At 43.3% G+C, this 22,689-nt stretch overlaps 1 protein-coding gene across 2 annotated transcripts in view; it reads right to left on the minus strand.

Annotated features, from left to right (window-relative positions):
* Positions 1–22,689, minus strand: part of AGAP1 (ArfGAP with GTPase domain, ankyrin repeat and PH domain 1) — a 403,044-nt gene that overhangs the window by 255,967 nt on the left and 124,388 nt on the right. For both annotated transcript variants that reach the window (XM_074145832.1, XM_074145831.1), the window contains exon 3: positions 10,154–10,241. In XM_074145832.1, the coding sequence (XP_074001933.1) occupies positions 10,154–10,241 (88 nt within the window). The remainder of the gene's footprint in view (positions 1–10,153; positions 10,242–22,689) is intronic.

A 22,689-nucleotide genomic window follows, 5' to 3' on the forward strand; every position in this document is an offset into this window, starting at 1 on the left:
CCAATAGCGTCAGGTGAGAAGGGCCTACAATTGAATTAATGGTTTGAAATCAGGCATATATCATAGCTTTTTTTATTGTTAATTGTTTCTCTTTTTTTTTTGGTTTATTTTCTGGACAGCAGGTGCAGACAGATGCTTACACACATCAGACACACTAACTGTATATACACTACAAGTCTAATTTTAAAAACTTATTTTTAGCAAGACAGCTGGAGACAAACAAAAACCAAACAGCAGCAAACAACTACTCTGGGCAGGATGTGATACTACTTTAGTGCATTCCTACCTGTTTCCATCACCAGCCCTTTCAAGTTTAAAAAGTATACACCCCAAAAGGTCACTTTCCAAACAAAGGTCCTTACAAAATTAGCCCAGTGACTTAAAATATCATAGCTACTTTTTACTGTTAAAAATTGGTTTATCACACAGTTCATCTTCCGTACACTAACTCATTCAGCCAAATATTCAAACAGCTTCTACCTCTCAGTCTAACATAAATCATCTCCTGTCCACAGCTGCTCAAAACCTCTGTATGTAAGTTCAACATTATAAGTTTCCAACAAAATTTCAAATATCTTAACGTACCTGCTAACAAACCCTGAAATGCAGAACCAAAATAAGCCAAAACTTAACTCCTATAGGCACAGATTTCAGGCTTTCCCCCCACCCCTTCTTTTTCTTTTTTCTTTTTAAAATACCCCTTCATTTTTTATACTTAGTTTATAGCTGCCTTCTATAATATCTGTCCTTTCATTACAGTATTACATTACGAATAGTAAGCCTGAAGTTAAAATTGGACTTAGCTAGCTGTGATTATACTATAATCTGTCTGAACACACACCAAAAAAAAAATCATACTGAGATCTGCTAAGGAAATCCAGAAAAAGCAACTATCTTTTTTTTTTTTTTTTTTTTTAAATTGCCTCCCAAAATATTCTAATTCAAATATGAGCACAGAAGAGTCATTACATAATAGCATACCACATCTTACGGGGTAGGAAAATCTATTTTCCATCTGTATTCTGTATTTCACTCAACACCTTTCGTATTGCTATCACTCAGAACTAAGGGGGAGTTAGGAGGCCGAAAAGAGAATACCAATACTAAAGTAAATTACAAGTTTTTTTTCAGATGGATGTTACCTAATGCCAAGTGGCAGCCCTACAAATACACATGGAAAATTTTAAAATTAGCAGCATTGAGGAAACCAGGTTCCCTATATAAAAGTCTCACTATGAAGGAAAGCCAGACCGTGAGTCAGGACCTCTCTCCCTCCATCCCTTTTTCCTCCTTTTCCCCCCAACATGTAGTGTTGATGGAGCAGGGACAGCTCCACACCTCCTGCCGAATTACCTGCCTTTGCAGCAGGGTGGTGAAGGTGGAGTGTAGGAACCTGATGAACTTCAACAAAGGCAAGTGTAGGGTGCTGCACTTGGGGAGGAGTAAACCCCCTGCACCAGTACATGTTGGAGGCTGACCTGCTGGAGAGCACCTCTGAGGAGAAAGACCTAGGAGTCCTGGTGGACAATAGGATGACCATGAGCCAACAATGTGCCCTTGTGGCCAAGAAGGCCAATGGCATCCTGGGGGGCATCAGGAAGAGTGTGACTAGCAGGTGGAGGGAGGTCATCCTGCCCCTCTGCTCTGCCCTGGGGAGGCCCCATCTGGAGCCCTGGGTCCAGTTCTGGGCTCCCCAGTTCAAGAAGGACAGGGAACTGCTGGAGAGGGTACAGCAGAGGGCTACAAGGATGATGAGGGGCCTGGAGCATCTCACTTATGAGGAGAGGCTGAGGGACTTGGGTCTTTTTAGTCTGGAGAAGAGAAGACTGAGGGGGGATCTGATCAATGCTTATAAATACTTCAAGGGAGGGTGTCAAGAGGATGGGGCCGTTCTTTTTTCAGTGGTGCCCAGGGATAGGACAAGAGGAAAAGGGCACAAACTTGAATAGAAGAAGTTCCACCCAAACATAAGGAGGAACTTTGAGGTGGCAGAGCACTGGAAGAGGCTGCCCAGGGAGGTGGTGGAGTCTCCTTCTCTGGAGACATTCAAAACCCACCTGGACACGTTCCTGTGTAACCTGCTCTGGGTGGGCCTGCTTTTGGCAGGACTAGACGATCTCCAGAGGTCCCTTCCAACCCCATGTGATTCTGTGAGTGCAGTCAATCACTTAGTCAAGATCTAATCTTGCCATCCTGCAACTTGGGAGGCCCTTAGCAATCCTAGAACGGGTGGAAAACCCGGTGACAGCCTGTGCTATAGCAGAAAAATAAAGAAATCTGTTGAGAATTAAACATATTGTGAATAAAATCAGCTAACTACTATGCCCTACTTTCCGATACAACTTCCCAAAACAACAAAAGCTGAAAAAGAAGCATGTTCAAAGAACATATTAAAATTCTGCTTTAATATCAAGAGCTAAACATTGGGCTGTGATTGAGAAATACATCCAGAAGGAATATTTGAAAAATAAAGTGGAAGGCAGGCCCCCTCTAGCTGCAGCCACTCCAGACCGGCTTCTGATTCAACAGCAGCAGAAAGCAAAGAGCATCGGACATCTAAGAGCCTGAAGTTGTAATAGCAGCTATAAATCTGAATTGCAGTTTTTTACCTGGGACGCAACCTTCAAAGGAGCCCGTCAAGAGAAGGGCACAAATCCTACAGACGTTATTTGTTAAAACCTTTGAGTATCCATGGTGCCATGCATTAAAAAGACATCATCTTAAAGATCAGTCAACCCTCAAGGCGCACAACTGAAAGGGTAGGTCCCTGGTAGGAAACTGCTTTTTCAGCACCTTCTCCCCAGGAAAAGAGCAAGTACTTCACTTCTTCCTTTAATTAACATAGTTCCTTATTCGTGCAACACTTGAAACAGCAGCCAACTTGACGGCTAGAACAGAGAGGTTTTCAAAGAATTTGTTAAACCACACAGCCAGTCTCAGGGGGACAAGGAGAGGGAAGGGCTGGAGAGGGGAGATGGTGGAATATATAAACACACTCTTTTATGCTAAGCCTGAAAGGCTCCAAAAGCCCAAGAGAGCCAACTGCAGCAACACTTTAAAATTATCAAAAGAGACAAGTGTTATCTTATATCTGGATGTCAGCATGAAATGCCAAATAAAAATAATCAGCTGACAGTATTATAGCAAAACAGAAGACAAAGAACTGCAAAGAGATAATTTTGAACCACGTGTCTAAAGGCACCCTTGTCTCCTGCGCACTACACAGCGTTTGTCTGTGTTTTTACAGGCACAGGACTCTAAGATTTATGTTGCTTTTTTAAACTCCTATGTACTTGGAATTCTTGCAAAATCTCCCCCATATTAAGCTAAGTGAAAATTTATACATGCATGATGACAGTTTTATGGAATTCCAAGAAATCGCGAGTGAAAACAAATCCTATGAAGAGCGGTTGAAGGAGCTGGGACTGTTCAGTTTGAGGAAGAGGAGGCTGAGGGGAGACCTCATCACTCTCTACAACTACTTGAGAGGACATTGTAGAGAGGTTGGTGCTGGTCTCTTCTCACAGATAATTAATGACAGAACGAGAGGGAATGGCTTCAGGCTCCAGCAGGGTAGGTTTAGAGTGGACATTAGGAAAGAATTTTTCACAGAATGAGTGGTCAGACACTGGAACAGGCTGCCCAGGGAGGTGGTTGAGTCACCATCCCTGGATGTGTTTAAGAGCCGTTTAGATGTGGTGTTGGGGGATATGGTATAGGGGAGAACTTTGTAGAGTAGGGTAGATGGTTGGACTCGATGATCCCAAGGGTGTCTTCCAACCTAGACGATTCTATGATTTCTGAAACAGGATTCAGGGCTGCTTTCTTCCCAACAAGCTTAAACAGATGATTCTACATGAGCGTACGCAAGATCTGATTGAAAAACACGGCCCATGACTATTGCAATGCCTATTTCCTGCAGGCCATAAACCAACATTATTTAAACTCGGGGAAAACTTTGGGCGGAGAATGGCTGGAGAGCAGCCCTGAGGAGAAGGACTTTGGGAGTGTTGGTGGATGAGAAGCTCAACATGAGCCGGCAATGTGCACTGGCAGCCCAGAAAGCCAACCGCATCCTGGGCTGCATCAAGAGAAGCGTGGCCAGCAGGTTGTGGAAGGTGATTCTACCCCTCTACTCTGCGCTCGTGAGACCCCACCTGGAATACTGTGTCCAGCTTTGGAGTCCTCAACACAGGAAGGACATGGACCTGTTGGAACGGGTCCAGCGGAGGGCCACGAAGATGATGAGAGGGATGGAGCACCTCCCCTATGACTGTCGACAGGCTGAGAGAGCTGGGGTTGTTCAGCCTGGAGAAGAGAAGGCTCCGGGGAGACCTCACAGCAGCCTTCCAACATCTGAAGGGAGCCCACAGGAGAGCCGGAGAGGGACTCTGTCAGGGAGTGTAGTGACAGGACAAGGGGTAATGGTTTTAAATTGGAAGAGGGGAGATTTAGATTAGATATTAGGAGGAAATTCTTTCCTGTGAGGGTGGTGAGGCACTGGAACAGGTTGCCCAGGGAAGTTGTGGCTGCCCCATCCCTGGAAGTGTTTAAGGCCAGGCTGGATGGGGCTTTGAGCAACCTGGTCTGGTGGGAGGTGTCCCTGCCCATGGCAGGGGGGTTGGAACTCGATGATCTTTAAGGTCCCTTCCAACTCTAACCATTCTATGATTCTATGAAAAAGCATGGGAGTTTCTCTTTAGGAAAAGCATGCAAATACATACTGAGAGGACAAATCTCTCTGCTCTTCATTTACATTTCAGCTAGCTTGTTCACCGAGAACAGAACACGCAGATTAGTCTGGGACACATCCTCTTTTTACTCATGAAAGATAAAATTGTTTAGTAAATCTGCCCTCCAGGTTCCTACCTATTCGAAAAAAAATTATCTGTGAAGAAAAAATATCTGTGAAGAGATTTGCAACCTTGGGAACCTTTGTAAGCAGAAGGAAGAATTAAAAAATGTAATTTTACCCAAAATTACATTTTACCTGCATTCTTGTACCCTGCACACGAATCATGGGAAGAAGGGGACAACAATCACTGTAACAGAAGAGGCTTTCCAATTCTGCTGTAGCCCCAATGTTCTATCCAACCTGAAACACCAATCTGCAACGACCCCCATATCTCACTATTAAACCTCCTAGCACATCCAGGTACAAAGAATATCAAAACATAGTATTCCTTTCCTGTCCTGCTTGTCTGAACACTTCATTTAACACAATGCAAGGAAAGAAGAATCATATTTTTCTCTTCTTTTTTTTTTTTTTTTTTTTCCCTAGGAGAACAAGCTCCGTGGTTGGTTTCGTCTGAGAGTCCAGCAACTGAAGCACTAGACCTTTTCCATGAATGAAGCCAACTGGAAGGTTATCTAGGTTAATAGATTATGCCCATACTTTTTGTATACATATTTTGTCAAGAGTTTATGGCCACAGAAAAATCTCATGAGGGGATGCTGAACAATAGCAGCTGGAAGTAGCCTTCTTCTCAATCCTCCTTGCATAATTACACTCTGCTGAAGTAACACGATATGGAAATAGTTACTAGATGGAAATTGAAAAACATGGACATCCATCCCCCAATATGGAATTTCTACACGTTTTGGTAATAGTTTAGAAACTTAATTTCATGCTACTTTCATTACATTCCTCCTTCTTTAAAAGGAAAGACTGAAGGTGACGCTTTGTTTAGTATTTTAATAATAAATGTTAAGTTTTATGACCATTCTTACTATTCAAGTGATACACTGTTCATTGTAAGCACTGAAAGAAGTTACTCACTGAAGGATGCTACCTTATAAAGTTATTTTCAGGTCAACTTTGGAAAGAAAGTAAATGATCACAGCTTTCTGGAAAACACATAAAGGCTTCATTCTATACCTCTGACTGGGGGGATATATTTATTGTAGCCCTTAACACGTAAGAGACCTCTAACTGAAATTAACTTTAAATCTGATGTGTCCTACCCTTCTGGGACAGACTAAGGGTTGCGGTGTGCTGGTACTCTGCTGGGCTTGTAGCTCACCTGGGACGCAGCAGAGGCTACACCATAGCCTGGTCACAGCCACGATACACCAACCAGAATTAAACACCCAATGCAATGGCTTTCAACTCTTTCTACTGATGAGAAAAAGAATTAAAATAGGCTATAACTACAAAAAGGAAATGGGAAAGAAGAAACCAAAGGCAACAACTTTATATCACATAAGCAACAAAGAAATACATAGATAAAAAAAACTACAGAGAGTTAAAAAAAAGATACTTATTAGTGCTAAAAGGACTCTCTGTAAGAGCTTCCAGTGTCTGTCTTTTATACCGTGTACTACAAGGGAAGTCTAAGCTCAATCAACCTAGAAAACAAGGAACAGACAGTATTGCAAAGATTCACATACTACATTGTCATTTATATTATATATTTATAAGTTCCTCCACACAGATACATGAACCTTCCACCAACTGCAGGAGCTACTTGCTGGCACTGGGCTGCCTTTATGTTTTTGAGAGGACAAAAACATTTCGCTCTTCCGAAGGGGTGGTGGTGGGTGTAAAGGAGATCTTAAATACACCCCAACATTTAGTTATTAAAATGGGACGCAAATGTTTTAAATAGGTTAACGTCAAAGTAGAGCAGATCGCCACTAGATAATCATCAATTCTGGGAAAACTAGCAGCAGAAAAAGGTAATTTCCAGTTTCAAGAGGGAAGTTACTCTTTAAGTTACTTTAAAGCCAGACTCATAAGTGTACATTACAATGGAGACGTGCACCCTTAAATTTTTTCCAGAACTGCTAAAGATACAACCAAAACAGTTGCTATGCCTCCCACGCTGGCTTTCTCCCTTTGTTTGTACTGCTCTCTTCCGAACTCTTATTTCAACTACTCTGCATCTTCAAATTAAAGGGCATTTTGTCAACCTGACCTCAGGTCCCCTTCCTGGTTTTCTTAAACAGAAGATATACTGGACAGATTTAGCAGTTCACATTCACATCAGCTGTCTGTTCTAGCACCTCACTTTGCTGTGGCAGCAGGGGGGGGAGAGAAAAAAAATCCCTCCTTCTTCCTCATCCCAGCTGAGACACCTTGGACCACAACTTATTTGCTTTTTTTATTACGTTCACTGGAAAAAAACAAATACTGAAATAATCATGACATAAACTGGGGTTTTCACAAACACACCAGAGATGTGCAAAAGCCTTTATGTCATGTAACAGAATACTTCTGACACTCACTATTCCTGTAAACTTCAATTCACCTCGGTCTGCAAAGTACTTTGTCTCAAATTCTGTGCACGCCACGTTTCATTTTGTTCCTACAGGTAAAATTAAATTTTAGACAGGTGAAAAAAGATACCAGGTTCCACACATCTTACTCCTTCTTTCAGCTATATAAAAAACCCAGCACACTGTTTAGTAGCAGTTTTTCTTCCAGTCACTTGGAAAGTTCTTAGAAGATCACAAATCACTAAAATACCCATCACTTCCTCGTTGTATCATTACAGCAAAAAATTGCCAGTCCCAGACTACTGAAATTCCCACTTGTTACAGGGCAATGCATCGCTTTTCTTCTTATATCAAAACACATCTGATTTAAAATCATGTCACAGGAGTACAGCTGCGTGCATGTAAAAATATGCAAAGGAAGAGCCTTGAAGTTAATCCTCTCCCCAAGACAAACTTGTTCCATGACAAAAGTTTTTCATGTTACAATCACACTAGAGACCAAAATTAATTCTGAAGAGAAAACAGAAGTTGGGCCAGACAATGACAGAAAGCTGCTTTATACTTTAACATTTTACGATTCCTCTTGGTGGGGGGGAAGGATCAGGCAGCAAGAGAAATGTTTTGTCTTAAAGCAAAGAGCTGAAGGAAACATGAAACCATCTTTATATACTTAAGATTAATTTACTGGAATGCTGAAGCTACCTTAAAGGTCTACAGGAACTCTGGCACTTGTCTAATTCAGGGCAGGTTTCACGGTAATTGTAGTAATTTCGAAGGCAAGGGATGGCAGAAATAGCGGTGCTGGGTCATAATCACCATTTTCACCTGAAGTATGCATCCATCATTATACCAATTAGATACTAATTAAATGATGCCTGATAAATTTTGCTGTTAGTAAGCCATTCAAAGTCAATAAACTTTGGTTTTTCTTAAACAGTCAAGCAGCTGACAGCTTAACGCCTCATACACATACTATTCTTTAACCAATCTAACAATCTGGCACATTTAAAAGACCTCAAAAGAAGGAAAAGAGGAAGATTCACGCGTCTCCAACATAAATCCTCGATTTATCAAAAGCTATGTTTCCCATGCAGAATATAAAAATCAAAAGTTCCGCACCACACCGCAACAGAACCACCTGCACTGCTGCTGTATTTTCTACAGAACGGACCTACGCTTGGATGAGAAAGAAAGAAAACACTAACAAATAACTATTGCAGATTTTTACTAAGCATAATTCATATGAGCTGAATTTCCTTTAGTACTAACTTGATTAGAAATCTTGACCCTATCCCTTACAAGGTGAATTAGAGCTCTTAATTATTCCAGTTTTTTCACTGTTAATGAAATGGAATGGGTGTCATTAGTGAGGCTTGTCAGCTACACTTATGTGCAAAGAAATGATTTGACACTGCTTTTGTCATCTAATCCTTTCAGGAAAAACACTCTGAACATCACTCAAACACTGTAAATAAAAATCCTTGAAGACAAAGAGGACAGATGGCAACACTCTCAAGGAACACCATCTAAAACATTCATAGTTTAGGAGGAGGGGACTGTTGAACCTGTGAACAATCAATACATTTGAATCTTACAAGAAAAAAAACAACCCCAAAATATTTGGTGTTCATGAAATGAGGAAAGAGCTCTGCAGAGATATTCCTATTTGCTCAAGCCTTATTGTATTCGGTGGATCTACATATTACAGAACCATTTCTCACTATCAGCATCCAGAAGCAGGGGGCATAAAATAAAGGTGACCTACAGGCAGTTCTGTTGCACGGCTCGATTACCACCCCATCAGCCCTAGCTACAAAGCAGCAAAAACATTTAAGGCAAGCTTACAACGTGGAAGACTTCAACTTTACTGCAATTTCACAAGAAAAAGCCTTGTCCATCCCTCCCTTTCCCTCTCCTCCTGTTTTAACTACAATTTAAGGCTGTTAAAACGTCAAGTGTTACGCTTAATAGCTTCCTTGGGTAAGAGTTAATTCGAAACAAATGTTATTGTAAATGCATGAAGCTACAAACTATTGCTGAAAAGACAACTACAGCAAGAGACAAAACAGTGAGATGTACTAAAGACTTGAAATCAAAAGGAAACAAATCAAAATGATACACAAAACAAGGGGAAAACACTATAGTACAGAAACTGCCGTCTGTCTCTTCAAAACAAGAGCTGCCATGAAGACAATGTATAGTTACCTGCATCCATATCTGCAAAGAATGGAACAGCCAGTAAGGAAAAGAAGGAACCAGAAATTCAGTGTCTCAGAGTTGGATTTAAAAATTCATAAGGAGAATAGATAAAAAAAAAAATAATCAAAAAGTATTTAGTGTAAGATACACCTCTATAAGGAACTATGATATTTTTGATCTCAAGCTATAAACTTGGATTAACGTTAAACACTACAACGTTTTCAGGTAGAAATTAATTTTCTGTGGAATAAGAACTTTTTTTTAAAAAAAAAACAAAACAAACTTCAAGAGCAAAGAGTTAATATATTAAACAAGGAACAAGTTACTTCTTTAGTTTAAGCTTGTGAAGTTTTTTATTCTCCCAACACCACAAACCAAAGGGCCCGATTCTGCAGAAATCCAGTGCTAGATACAGCAATTGGGGCTTTCAACAACCCAACTGAAAGCAGCAGCACGACTGACAGCAATCAACTCTTCTCCATACAGGAACAGAAGCTTCCCACAGGATGCCTAAGTATTTAAGGATGCTAAGGAGTTATGAAAAAGGTACAATTATACTCATCATATACTTATCTCAGTCTGGAGAATGTTAAAGCAAAACAAATCTCCACGAATGCTGAAATAGTAAATTGGATTCTTTACCGATTCATTTCTGCATGATCATAAATGGATAAAGATGTAGTTTGTGGGGAAAAAAAAAAACCAACCCCACAGTGAAATTCGCATATCCACGTACCTTCAGGTGATTCCTCCTGGACATACGTGCCAGTCAGATACCGGTGTACGAGCGCAGACTTGCCACTCGCTAGGTTGCCCACAATCCCCTGGGGAAAGAAAGGAGAAAGTTAAACTTCAGTTAATCCCTATAAAAACCAGTATATTCAAGCAAAACCTTAAGGCAGAAATAACTTCTCTGCACTCAAGGAGAAAGCCCACACAATAAAACCGCACTGAAATATACCAAACAGATAAAAATATCTGCCAAAAACTTAAGGTTACAGGAGAGCGTATAGATGACAAAACATATAAACCAGAACCAGCTTATGCTAGTGGCGCTCCTGTATTCACCTCGCCACTAATGCTAAGTGGGAACATCAGGCAACACACAGATGTTCTTTGGGGAAGAAGCCTGAAGCTCGGAGCAAGCTTGCCACCTCTTTACTGAAAAACATAAAAACATCACTAAAAAATCTCACCCTGGAAATCTCATACTCACAAGGACTTGCTACTTCAGCCCACACATGGTACGTCTATGGCTACACACAGATAGATCTTGGCACGTTAAGCACGACTCAAAGTCCCTTACTTCACCGACAAGCTTACAGCTCCAACCACCCATGCCCAAACATCTGCAGCGCTGGGAGCACCCAACAATCAAATAGATGGACTCAATCTTAAAGCAGATGTGGTTTTTCCGTTAAGCTGGTCAGCTGGCATTTTCTTTTAAAAACCCAGGCAGCCCATCACCAAAACAGTTTTCTTCCCAGAGGTGCTCAAATGCCAAAGACTCGGAAGTTTGTTTTTTTTCCTGCTTTACAAGGGGTGCCAGGGAGCTATGAAGCGTGCCGGTGTTACTCCCACAATACCCAACAAGCTAGCCCTCTCAAGTCACAGCCTCGCGTTGCCGGCCAGTACAAGTCCTGCTGATTTGTCCCTGGGCCTGACCGTCGACCAAAAGCAGACCGAGAGATGCAGCAAGCAAGATCCAAGCCTGGCTGCCTGCCCTGCTCTGCACGCTCCAGAGGACAGGAGGGTTGGGAGAACATACCTTCTCCACGTTTTAAATAAATGTTGTGTGTGGTTTTTTGTCCTTTTTTTTTCCTTGCTCAGTTGTCGTTTGCTTATTCAGACGCCCCTCCCCGCTGCTGAACCCAACTCTGAGAATGCTATACTTTTTGGGGGAGGAGATGGGAACTTATTTTGTCCTTTAAACAAACCTAAGCCTATTCTGTTCTTACATGTTTATCTTGACTCTAACCAAAAGGTTCAGAACATAAGATCCCTGGAGACAGAATGAACTCTGCTCATCTGAGTTTGCCAAATGACAGAGGCAGCATGAATAAGTCACACGTTAATAGGCACTTCCTATTCCATTTTCATAATCCTAATTGGTGAGCAACTATCCTCCTTACCAAAAATTACTTACACCAGCACAGTGGTGCCACCTTAAACTAATCTAATGACAGTTGGGGGGCGGGGAGAACCGGGGGAAGGACGGGTGGAAGGAATGGGGAGCAAAACAATTATTTATTCTCTACAAGCAAGAACAACCTTCAAAAAAAGAAGGGTAACAGTGCTGCATAGGAAGCCCACTTTATCTCTATGGCTGATGTGCAAGAACACCTCAGATGATAAAGCAGAAACTTCAGCAGAGAGCATCTGGAAGGCACTTGCATCACCCTCCAGACCCTACGATACCATATAATCATAGAATGGTTTGGGTTGGAAGGGACCTTAAAGATCATGGAGTTCCAACCCCACCTCCCACTAGAGCAGGTTGCTCAAAGCCCCATCCAGCCTGGCCTTAAACACTTCCAAGGATGGGACATCCACAACTTCTCTCAGAAGCCTGGGCCAGTGCTTCACCACCCTCACAGGAAAGAATTTCTTCCCTGATATCTAATCTACATCTCCCTTCTTTCAGTTTAAAACTGTTAGACCTCGTCCTATCACTACACTCCCTGACAAAGAGTCCCTCCCCATCTCTCCTGTAGGCTCCCTTCAGATATTGGAAGGCTGCTGTAGGGTCTCCCTGGAGCCTTCTCTTCTCCAGGCTGAACAACCCCAACTCTCTCAGCCTGTCTTCATGGGAGAGCTGCTCCAGCCCTCCCATCATTTTTGTGGCCCTCCACTGGACCCGTTCCAACAGGTCCATGTCCTTCCTGTGTTGAGGACTCCAAAGCTGGACACAGTATTCCAGGTGGGGTCTCACCAGAGTGGAGCAGAGGGGCAGAATCACCTTCCTCGACCTGCTGGCCACACTTCTCTTGATGCAGCCCAGGATGCAGTTGGCTTTCTGGGCTGCCAGTGCACACTGCCGGCTCATGTTGAGCTTCTCATCCACCAACACCCCTAAGTCCTTCTCCTCAGGGCTGCTCTCCAGCCATTCTCCACCCAACCTGTATTTGTGCCTGGGATTGCCACCTCCCAGGTGCAGGACCCCGCACTTGGCCTGGTTGAACTTCATGAGGTTTGCACGAGCCCACCTCTCAAGCCTGTCCAGGTCCCTCTGGATGGCATCCCTTCCCTCCAGCGGGTCGACCGCGCCACCGAGCTTGGTGTCGTCGGCAAACTGGCTGAGGCTGCACTCTATCCCACTGTCCAGGTCTCTGACAAAGATGTTAAACAGCACTGGTCCCAGTACTGACCCCTGAGGAACACCACTCATCACTGGCTTCCACTTGGACACTGAGCTGTTGATCGCAACCCTTTGCGTGTGGCCATCCAGCCAGTTCCTTATCCACCGAGTGGTCCATCCATGAAATCCATGCCTTTCCAACTTAGAGACCAGAATATCTTGTGGGACAGTGTCAAATGCTTTGCATAAGTCCAGGTAGATGACGTCTGTTGCTTTCCCCTTATCTACCAATGCTGTGGCAACATTGTAGAAGGCCACCAAATTTGTAAGGCATGACTTGCCCTTGGCAAAGCCATTTTCCACATGCCTTAGCATAGATTCCAGGAGGATCTGCTCCATGATCTTGCCAGGCACAGAGGTGAGACTGACCGGCCTGTAGTTCACCTTGCCTTCTTTTTTTCCCTTTTTGAAAATGGGGGTTATGTTTCCCCTTTTCCAGTCAGACTTTCCCTTTTTCCTGACCTCTTTGTTGGCATGCACCACTCCTGAGCTTGGAGGAGGTGACCCTTGAATATTAACCAGTTTTCTTGGGCCCCTCGCCCCTCCAGTACTTTTTCCCGTGTTATCCTGACAAACAGGTTTCTCAAGAGGCCAAAGTCTGCTCTCCTGGAGTCCAGGGTAATGAGCTTGCTGCACACCTTCCTCGCTGCCCTAAGAATCTTGAACTCTACCATTTCATGATCACTGCAGGCAAGGCTACCTTTGAGCTTGACATTCCCCACCAGCCCCTCCTTGTTGGTAAGGATGAGGTCCAGCATGGCTCCTCTACCATTTGAAGAAGAAAGTTGTCATCAACACATTCCAAGAACTTCCTGGATTTCTTGTGCCCTGTTGTGTTGTCCTTCCAACAGATATCAGAGTGGCTGAAGTCCCCCATGAGGGCCAGGGTCTGTGAACGCAATGCTGTTCTTGTCTGCCTATAGAGGGCCTCATCCACTCTGTTGTCTTGGTCAAGAGGTCTGTAGCAGACCCCCACTGTAACATCATCTGCCCCTGTGTTCCCTTTAATCCTGACCCATAAGCTCTCTGTTGGGTCTTCATCCATTCCCAGGTGGAGCTCCATGCACTCCAGCTGGTTATTGACATAGAGGGCAACACCCCCTCCTCATCTCCCCAGCCTGTCCTTCCTGAAGAGTCTGTACCTCTCCATTCCAGCACTCCAATCACAGGAGCCATCCCACCATGTCTCTGTGACAAGATCATAGCCCTGGAGGTGTGCGCACATCTCTAACTCTTCTTGCTTGTTTCCTGTGCTACGTGTATTTGCATACAGGCACTTCAGCTGGGCACCCGATGGAGCTGACTTACTGGCTGGAGTGGCTGCATTTCCTTCACGCTGCTCTTCGGGTGGCCTTCCTTTGAGGTGTTTTATCTGTGTCTCCCCAGTTCCTATTGCCTCAGGGGCTCCTGGCTCACCTTCACGAGACTTCAAGTGTGCTGCAGCACATGATCCAGCACATCTCAGAAAAACAGGTTGAGGGCCTTCGCTAGTGACCCATCCCTCAGATCTCAGAGCATCATCCCATGGCTTGTCACGAGGACGCCGGATAATATCCCCCTCCCCCAACAAGCCTAGTTTAAAGTTCAGTCAATGGGCCCCGCTAGCTCATGAGCAAACACTCGCTTCCCCCTTTCAGAAAGACGAACCCCATCTGACGCCAGCAAGCCTGGTGCCGTGTAGGCCATCCCATTGCTGAAAAACCCAAAATTGTGGTGGTGACACCAACCACGGAGCCATGTATGGACAGACTACATACATCCGTTTCTTTCGGCGTCCCTGCCTTTAACCAGGAGAACAGACTTTCCTAAGAAGAGGGTCAGCCCGGCATATTGGGCCCTCTGATCCCCTCAGAAGGGAGTCACCCACAACTACAACCCACATCTTCCTCCTTGTGGAGGTGTTTTTTAAACAGGGGGTAGGCCTTGCCAGTCCTGGCAACTCTTCTGGCCTAGTTGAACCATCTTCCATATCATCCATGGGCTGCCCTACCTCCTTGAGAGACTCATACCTATTGTACAGAGGCACCTGGTTAGGGGAGGTGGGCAGGGAGGGGGTTCGATTGCCACCCCTAGCATGGACTTGCCTTCATTCACAGTTCTCCTTCTGGCCAGTGCCTTCAGTCTGGCAGGGGGAGGGTACCAGATCTCCTTCAGCTCAGGGTTTTTTTGGTGGCTCTCCTGGTTTTTCTCTCAGGGAGGTCAGAGCCTGATTCTACCAATCTATTTCTTTCTCACCCTCCCTGATGCTCCCCAGCCTTTCTACCTCCTCTTTGAGTTCTGCTACCAGGCTGAGGAGATCATCCACCTGGTTGCACCTCACACAGCTGTCAGCCCTTCTACCACCCATTAGCCATGAGAGGTTAAAGACTCCCTGCTGCCAGAGACCTGGGTGGCTGCGTGCTTCCACAGGAGCTCCATCTATGTGGCTACATCTGCTCTGGCAAGCACAGAAGACACAGCTTTCTGCATCTCTCAGGTAGAAACCATGGGCTGACCATAGGCTTTAAGCATGATGAACAGCAGGAGCTACAGCGAAGGAAAAAAAGAAAAACCAGGAACCCCAAAACAGATTTCGAAAGTAATAGCCAACAAGACAAAAACATGACCCAACTTGGGGGCGTGCAGGGAAAAGAAGAGACACCGGATCCTACACTGGCCTAGTGCTACAAGAAGCTTCACCCTCTCTTTGTTCAGGTTTGCAGGAAAGAAAACAGGTTGTAATTAAAAAAAAAAAAAAGAGAGATATAAAAAGAAATATAAACCAGGAAACCCACAGCAGGCACAGCTGCTATCGAAGAGCAGTCCCACAAAAGTAAAAAGGAAGCCACAGCCCAAGCGGTTAGACAACACACATCTGCTTATTGGGCTTTGTACTGACTTTGAAGAGCGTTTAAACCAGTGTACCATACTGGAAGCTTTTAATCTAACCTATACCTAAGAGAAATTACAGGCCATGCTAGTATTTACACCTAAAAGCGAGTGCAAGATTGTGACCGAGGCAAACACCACTTGCGTTCTCAGATCCCACCTCCATGGGAGAACGCTCTCTGGAAACACACTGCAGGGCTTCACTCAAGTCTGGCTGAGACAAACCTATTAATCAGATCTGATTTGCCCTTCAAGACTAACAAGCTTCACTTGGAATCCAGGAAAAAAAGAAGTTACAGAAGATACCCTCTGAACAAGACATACTTTTGCAACTTCACAGAAAAGAACAAGCAACCGATAATCCTTTTAAGGAGAAGGGTAACTTCTACAGGTGCCCAACTTCATCTACCCAAACTTCATGATATAGGATGCTAAATACTGACAAGACAAGGACACAGCTGATTCCTCAAAACCTCCTAAATCATTAGTATGCTCTCCATACCCTGCTCTGCAAGCAGGTCAGACCTGCAATGTGACCAAGGCTGTTGCCTGCAAGATGCCCACACCTACTGGTTGAAAACAGAGGTTTTGAAAGAGTCTAGAGAGAAGGTCCCTTGGTTTGAGCAAAAAAAACATTTTGGGTACACAGATTTTTTAAGTCCTCTGGGCAATTTATTCAGAAAAAAACTACAACATGAGGTCACTATGACTCCCATGGTTTGCCAACATGAGAGACAACAGCTACACATGAGTGGTAGAAGAAGTGAAAGTGATCTTTCTCTCTAGCACCCACATTTTCAAGATTTTTCTTTCACCTCCCAGGGGCATTGAAATGTATACGGTGTGTCACTGAAAATCAAACGACGAGACCTAAACAAGAATTAATACAGAAACAAGTTGCTGTATTCAAACCAGAATGTGAATAGTGGGCAATAAGTAAAGCCCTAAGATTCTGTCACAAGAACACCGACAATATTTATTAGTTAATTTTTTTTATTATTATTAACACTGATCCCCAATTCCTCCATTCAATGTATAGGGATGATAATCAGAAGGGGCGAAAAACAGCTTGGGACTTCCATCTACTCATACAAAGAACAAAAACTAAAGCAATATTGCACAGACATCCAAATCCTGTATTTCCACTCTGAATACTTAACCACAACTTCAGCTTTCTCCAATGTTCAACCAGGTATCCAGTGAGAGGTAATAGGAAGCAAATACCATCTCTAACATTTGTCCTTTAACCCTAAAACATCAAACAACCTCTTGAGTGAATGACTTTTCCCTCCATTATATGCCAATAAACTACAGGAAGCTTGTCTACTCATATGTTTCCCTATACAAGCAAAATATTCAAATAACTCTCCATATTTCTCAGACAAAACCCAACGTGATGCCTGAGGAAACCCTGTGAATAACAGCCTCTGCACCCCTCCTTTTCTCATCACAGAACTGACACCCTCTCCCTTTCCATGCAAAGCCTCCCAGTGAGAGGTCACTTCCCATCTCTTTCCCTTCACCTTGAATGACATATTCCTCACTCTTCAGGATTCACGACCACTCAAATAGTTAAGATTTGTATGTGAAAACTTATTTAACTGTTTGGTTTTTTTTTTAAATTAAATCAAAGTGGTCAAGGCACAGTTTTCCACATTTTAACGGATTTCCAATTGTTTTAAAAGAGATTAACTTAGCTGCTTGCTATTTGCCTGCTTTCTTCATCAGTAGGCTGTATTCATTACAGCAGAAGCTCAACACCACATTCTCAAGGCGAGCGTCCCCCTCTCCTGCTTCCCCACCAGCTCTGTATTATGACCAGTCTGGGCCAAAACCAGCAAGCAAACCAAAAATCCCGTCTGGAAATCAACAGATTAGACATACCTCTGCAGATAAATAGCCAGGCTAAGGTACTTTCTGAGCATCACAATTCCTGACGAATTGGAAAGCAAGCAAGCTTCACACGAGTTTGCTGGGAAAATACTAAGAGAGAAGAGAGTCTTATGTTTTCACTTCAGAAGTCGTCACTCTAGACCTTTGGGAACAACATACCAAAGCTAGTAGAGCACCAACGCATCCATAAAAAGCCTCCATTACACCAGGAGATATAATCAGTCATGCAGACACCTTCACAGCAGATATTGACACCTTCATTTAAAAGGGATTAGTCCTGCGTGTATGCAAATTAATGATATTTTATATTAGACCTGTGCCAAAAATATAACCAGAGGGCAAAACTGTCAGAAACAACAAAAAAGCATCAACCTGGGCTCCAGTAAGAGCAAACACGCCATGTCCTTTCCTCGTGGCTAGGATGTGTCACTGTATTTAGTCAGAGACCCTGAATATTTAAAAGATGTCCAGTGATTTGAGAATACAATTTTATGTTATTTTTTTTTCAAGAAATCCAAGGACCATATCAGCATATGTAATTTTACAGCACTTCAGGTTCTCCAGTACGTTCTTTCATACAGGCTCCCACAAAGACAAAAGATGCCTGGCCAGAAGAGCATTATTAAACACGATGCTACAAACTGATGCAGAAAGCAGTGATCAAGAGGAGCAAGATATGTAATTTCAATTATGAAACCACTGCACGAACTCATGTAGTAAAATTAGAGTCTTCTTCCCTTAAGATATGTTATTAAAAACCATGGACAATCCTCAAAGAAAGGCAGTGAGTTTCCACTCTTCATTTCCCAGATTGTCTCAAGATTGAGAATAAAGTGTTGGCATTTTAAAGATAACGCAGTACTGATTTTCTTGAGCAGAATATTCATCTGTTTCTTAATAGAGTTCCTGGATTTGCTTTAATCAGTTTTAAACTACCCACCAAACTGACAAAAGTTCCTTAGGGGCTTAAATGGAGAAAAAAAATTGAACATGAAAAAAGCACAAACACAATAGTTCTGTGTTGGAATACTAATGTTAACTTCTCAAAAATCACATGAACCCAAAGCAACGTTCCTCAAAACCTGACTATAAAATCTACATTTGCAGCATGGCTTCATTTTTTTCGCTAGACAACTACTTCAGAAAGCATTCAGGAGACATTTACCTCCTCCTCCTCCTCATCTGGAAAGAGAGAGAGGATTCCTTAAGATCTCACCTCAGTGCCTGCATTTGAAGAGACAAGGCAGCCAACTCTTTGACAGAACGAGAGGGAATGGCTTCAAGCTCCAACAGGGTAGGTTTAGACTGGACATTAGGAAAGAATTTTTCACAGAAAGAGTGGTCGGACACTGGAACAGGCTGCCCAGGGAGGTGGTTGAGTCACCATCCCTGGATGTGTTTAAGAGCCGTTTAGATGTGGTGTTGGGGGATATGGTGTAGGGGAGAACTTTGTAGAGTAGGGTAGATGGTTGGACTCGATGATCCCAAGGATCTCTTCCAACCTGAACGATTCTATGATTCTATGAACTCTTTTCTACCAGCTATGAAACCAGCACATGAAATTAAAATTTAGCAGAATCGGCCAGATCTCTGCATGCTATTAACCTCTGAAAATCAGGAGCAGTAAACTTTACATTGGAAAAATCTGAATTCCAATACAATTACTTTCCTAATCAGGATTAATACTTGTTTTAAGGATGATCCCTCACAGTATGACAAATACGCCAGCGTGTTTTCAGAGCAGTCATATTCCTGTCATGTTTTATATACAAACAATCCAAGTCATTTCTGTTTATTTATGGATAAATCTGAAATGCACGCAGTTATGACAAGCATGTTAGGGAACAAAAATACCACCCTAACCCAGTTCAGAAACGGGAAAGTTCAACTAACAAGGCTACAACGCAACGCTCTGTCAGTTACGACTTGTGCAACACTGAATCATTTATTTGCATGTGCCAGATAAAATAAATCCAAACAACTCTGCCCTCATCCTACTAAAGCCTGTTTGTAGAAATGCATAAATGTATCGATGGAATTTGGCGTTTTAAAGCTACCCAGCACAGAAGCCTGACTGCGCTTTGCATGGGTTTTTTTGGAACAAATTAAAATTATTTTGTCCAAAAAGATCTCGTATTTATTCTGCCTAACACATCCTTATTTTACATCTGGCTAAAGGGGATCCAGGAATACCACCATCGCTCAGGAATGGTCTCACACAGCTGGCCCAGCACGCTCTTGACCGGAATAGAAGCATCAACATCCATAAGTTAAACTCTGTGATAGCATCTGATCAGCAGAAACAAATATCCTTCTGAAAACTGGACAGAAATCAAGCCCAACGCATATTGCTAAAAAAGGAGGCAGAGGGAAAGACTTTCCTCAGAAGTATGTTGAAAAATACATCCATTGGCTTTTCCTTACTGCAATGCTGTGTGCTTTCTCTGCTCTCCCAGAGTTCCTTTCCATTCCCCTCAAACTTCTGTAGAGCCTTAGGGTGTAACAACAGCCGCTATAAAAATCAAACCACCACCTCAATTTCAGGCCTCTACGGAGAAGACAATCTCTCCCGGTGAGCTAATAACCATCTGGTGAAGGGCCTGGAGAATAAGTCGTACGAAGAACGATTGAGGGAGCTGGGACTGTTCAGTTTGAGGAAGAGGAGACTGAGGGGAGACCTCGTCACTCTCTACAACTACTTGAAAGGACATTGTAGAGAGGTTGGTGCTGGTCTCTTCTCACAAGCAAACAGCGATAGAACAAGAGGGAATGGCTTCAAGCTGCAACAGGGTAGGTTTAGACTGGACATTAGGAAGAAATTCTTCACAGAAAGAGCGGTCAGACACTGGAACAGGCTGCCCAGGGAGGTGGCCGAGTCGCTATCCTTGGATGTGTTTAAGAGTTGCTTAGATGTGGTGTTGGGGGATATGGTGTAGGGGAGAACTTTGTAGAGTAGGATAGATGGTTGGACTCGACAATCCCAAGGGTCTTTTCCAACCTAGATGATTCTATGATCTTCTCCTGAGGAGCACAGCCCACTCCAGCAGCTAAAGCTGGGGCTCCTTCATAACCTTGCAATGTTAAGCCTCATCCCCCCATCTGCATCGCCACACGGCACAGCGGCGGGGGCAAATACCCCACACTTCCCACACCCCCGACACAGCCACCCACCCACGGTTACCCTTGGCGGTGAACGTAACGATAGCGCTGTGGCAGAAGAGGCAGGTTTGGCTTTTAACGTGGCCCTTGCCTTCCTCAGCCACCAGCGGGAGCCAAGGACGAGGCTGGAAGCAGGAGAAGGACACGGAGATGACCCACTGCACCAACCCCTTCCCAAGGGCAGATGTCCAGGAAAGGCGGAGTGGATTTCAGAAGGAGCTCCTTAATTTGCCCTTTCTGCTGGAACGTAAGTTCACAGCCACAGCTGGTGCTGCTAGCTTCAGTAATTTGCAGTGGTATAATCGAATTATTATTTTTGTAATGGTAAGAGTTGTTCTTTTATCCAGGATGATACAAACTGAGGCCTCAGACGACTCACGCATGCTGACCACTTAAAATCAATTCTCTATGGCAGCCGTTCAGCAGAAATTTATTTTCCTACCACTGGTTCACACAACATGGGGGCAAGATACCCAAGGAAAAGTATTCACATAATACAGCCATGGAATCACAGAAATACCTGTATCCTGAGGCCATTAGCTAATGCTCTGCAATCGTTTGTGTTCTCTATTACACGCATAATTGCGGCTTTGGTCTCACCCGCGAGCCCTAAGCTTATCGCTGGGAGTTGTGAATTGGTAGGGCTAAAAGAAGGGGAAGGGATGGACAAGGAAATACTCTCCAGATCCTCCACACCATAAGCTGGCTAATGCCACAGCAGACGGGACTCACATCCAACCAACACCTTCCAGTCCTACGTTCTTCATATTTTCTTGTGTGAGCTATTTTAAGAGATATTTGTCTTCCAAATTATGTCATCACTTGAACTGAACCTGGTGACGCTCTGCAGGCCTTTCTTGTATTATATAGCTACATCCACTGACTGTCCTATTTCTCTTTTACTTACCTCGTGCATTGCTAAAATCAAAACAGAAACGTAACTACAGCCGTGAGGAAGCTGCTTCAATTAAAATGCCATTCTGTGATAAGTGCATTTATCATGTTAAGGGACCTATGCTTTTCTCTCCCCTCCGCAAACACTATTATCAACTCAGATTTGGAAAAAGACATCTACCACATGAGAAATGGATTAGTGAAGCAAGGTCCCAGCTGCCCACTCTTAAACTCCGATGGTTTTGTCCCATTCACTTTGCCACTCAGCAAACGGGTGCTTGGATCCGAGCAGATGGTCCAGCTCCAGCTGGACAACAGGAGCTAAGCAGACGCCTACCGAAAGCATTACCAAGTTCTCCATCTCGTGTCCCGCAGTCGTTTCGTAGGGTTTGAGAAAGTGATTTGTGTTTAATTAAAACACTTCCATGTGGTAAACATCAGAGTGATCTGGCCTGAACAGCTCTGTGCCGCTGGTCGTTTTGGTATCCGCTATGGTGGACAAGCTGTCATTTTGGTATCCACTATGAGGAGGTTTTAGCTCTCATCTCCAGCCTCCACATTCATAACGTTTCAAAGGACAAATACGTGAAAATTCCCCCAATCTCTCTCTGTGTTATTTTTGCCTTTTCTTCCACCTATAGGGAAAACGGCTCAGCCAAGGGAAAAGTTATTGTAAGCAGCTATTAGATCACTCTTCATTCTTATAGTAAAATGTAGGTTTTGGTTCACTATATGAATCTTCAAAATAATCTTTTTTTTTTTTAATTATTCCATATAAATTCAGTTTAATTCTTCTGAGAGAGGGGGAAAAGGTATTTGGTCCTTGAAGAAATTTTGAAAAACTACTACAGTGATAAAGAAGAAGCTTTTTCTTACAGAAGCGTAAGACTTCCCTACTCAAAAGACCACCCTAGGAAACTGGCTCATGAAGCCAAACAAGTAGAAACAGCAATACAATACAAATAGATGCATGATTACAAAAATAGAAAATACATAAATTCCATAAAGAAAGTTTTGTTGAAGGAAAACGCTTTACTTTTTAGAATTGCTTTCCATATTTTTTTCCCAACAGTAGATTCAACAAAACTTACAAGATTTTT

This window comes from Numenius arquata, chromosome 3 (genome assembly GCF_964106895.1).
Source record: "Numenius arquata chromosome 3, bNumArq3.hap1.1, whole genome shotgun sequence".
Lineage (NCBI taxonomy): Eukaryota > Metazoa > Chordata > Aves > Charadriiformes > Scolopacidae > Numenius > Numenius arquata.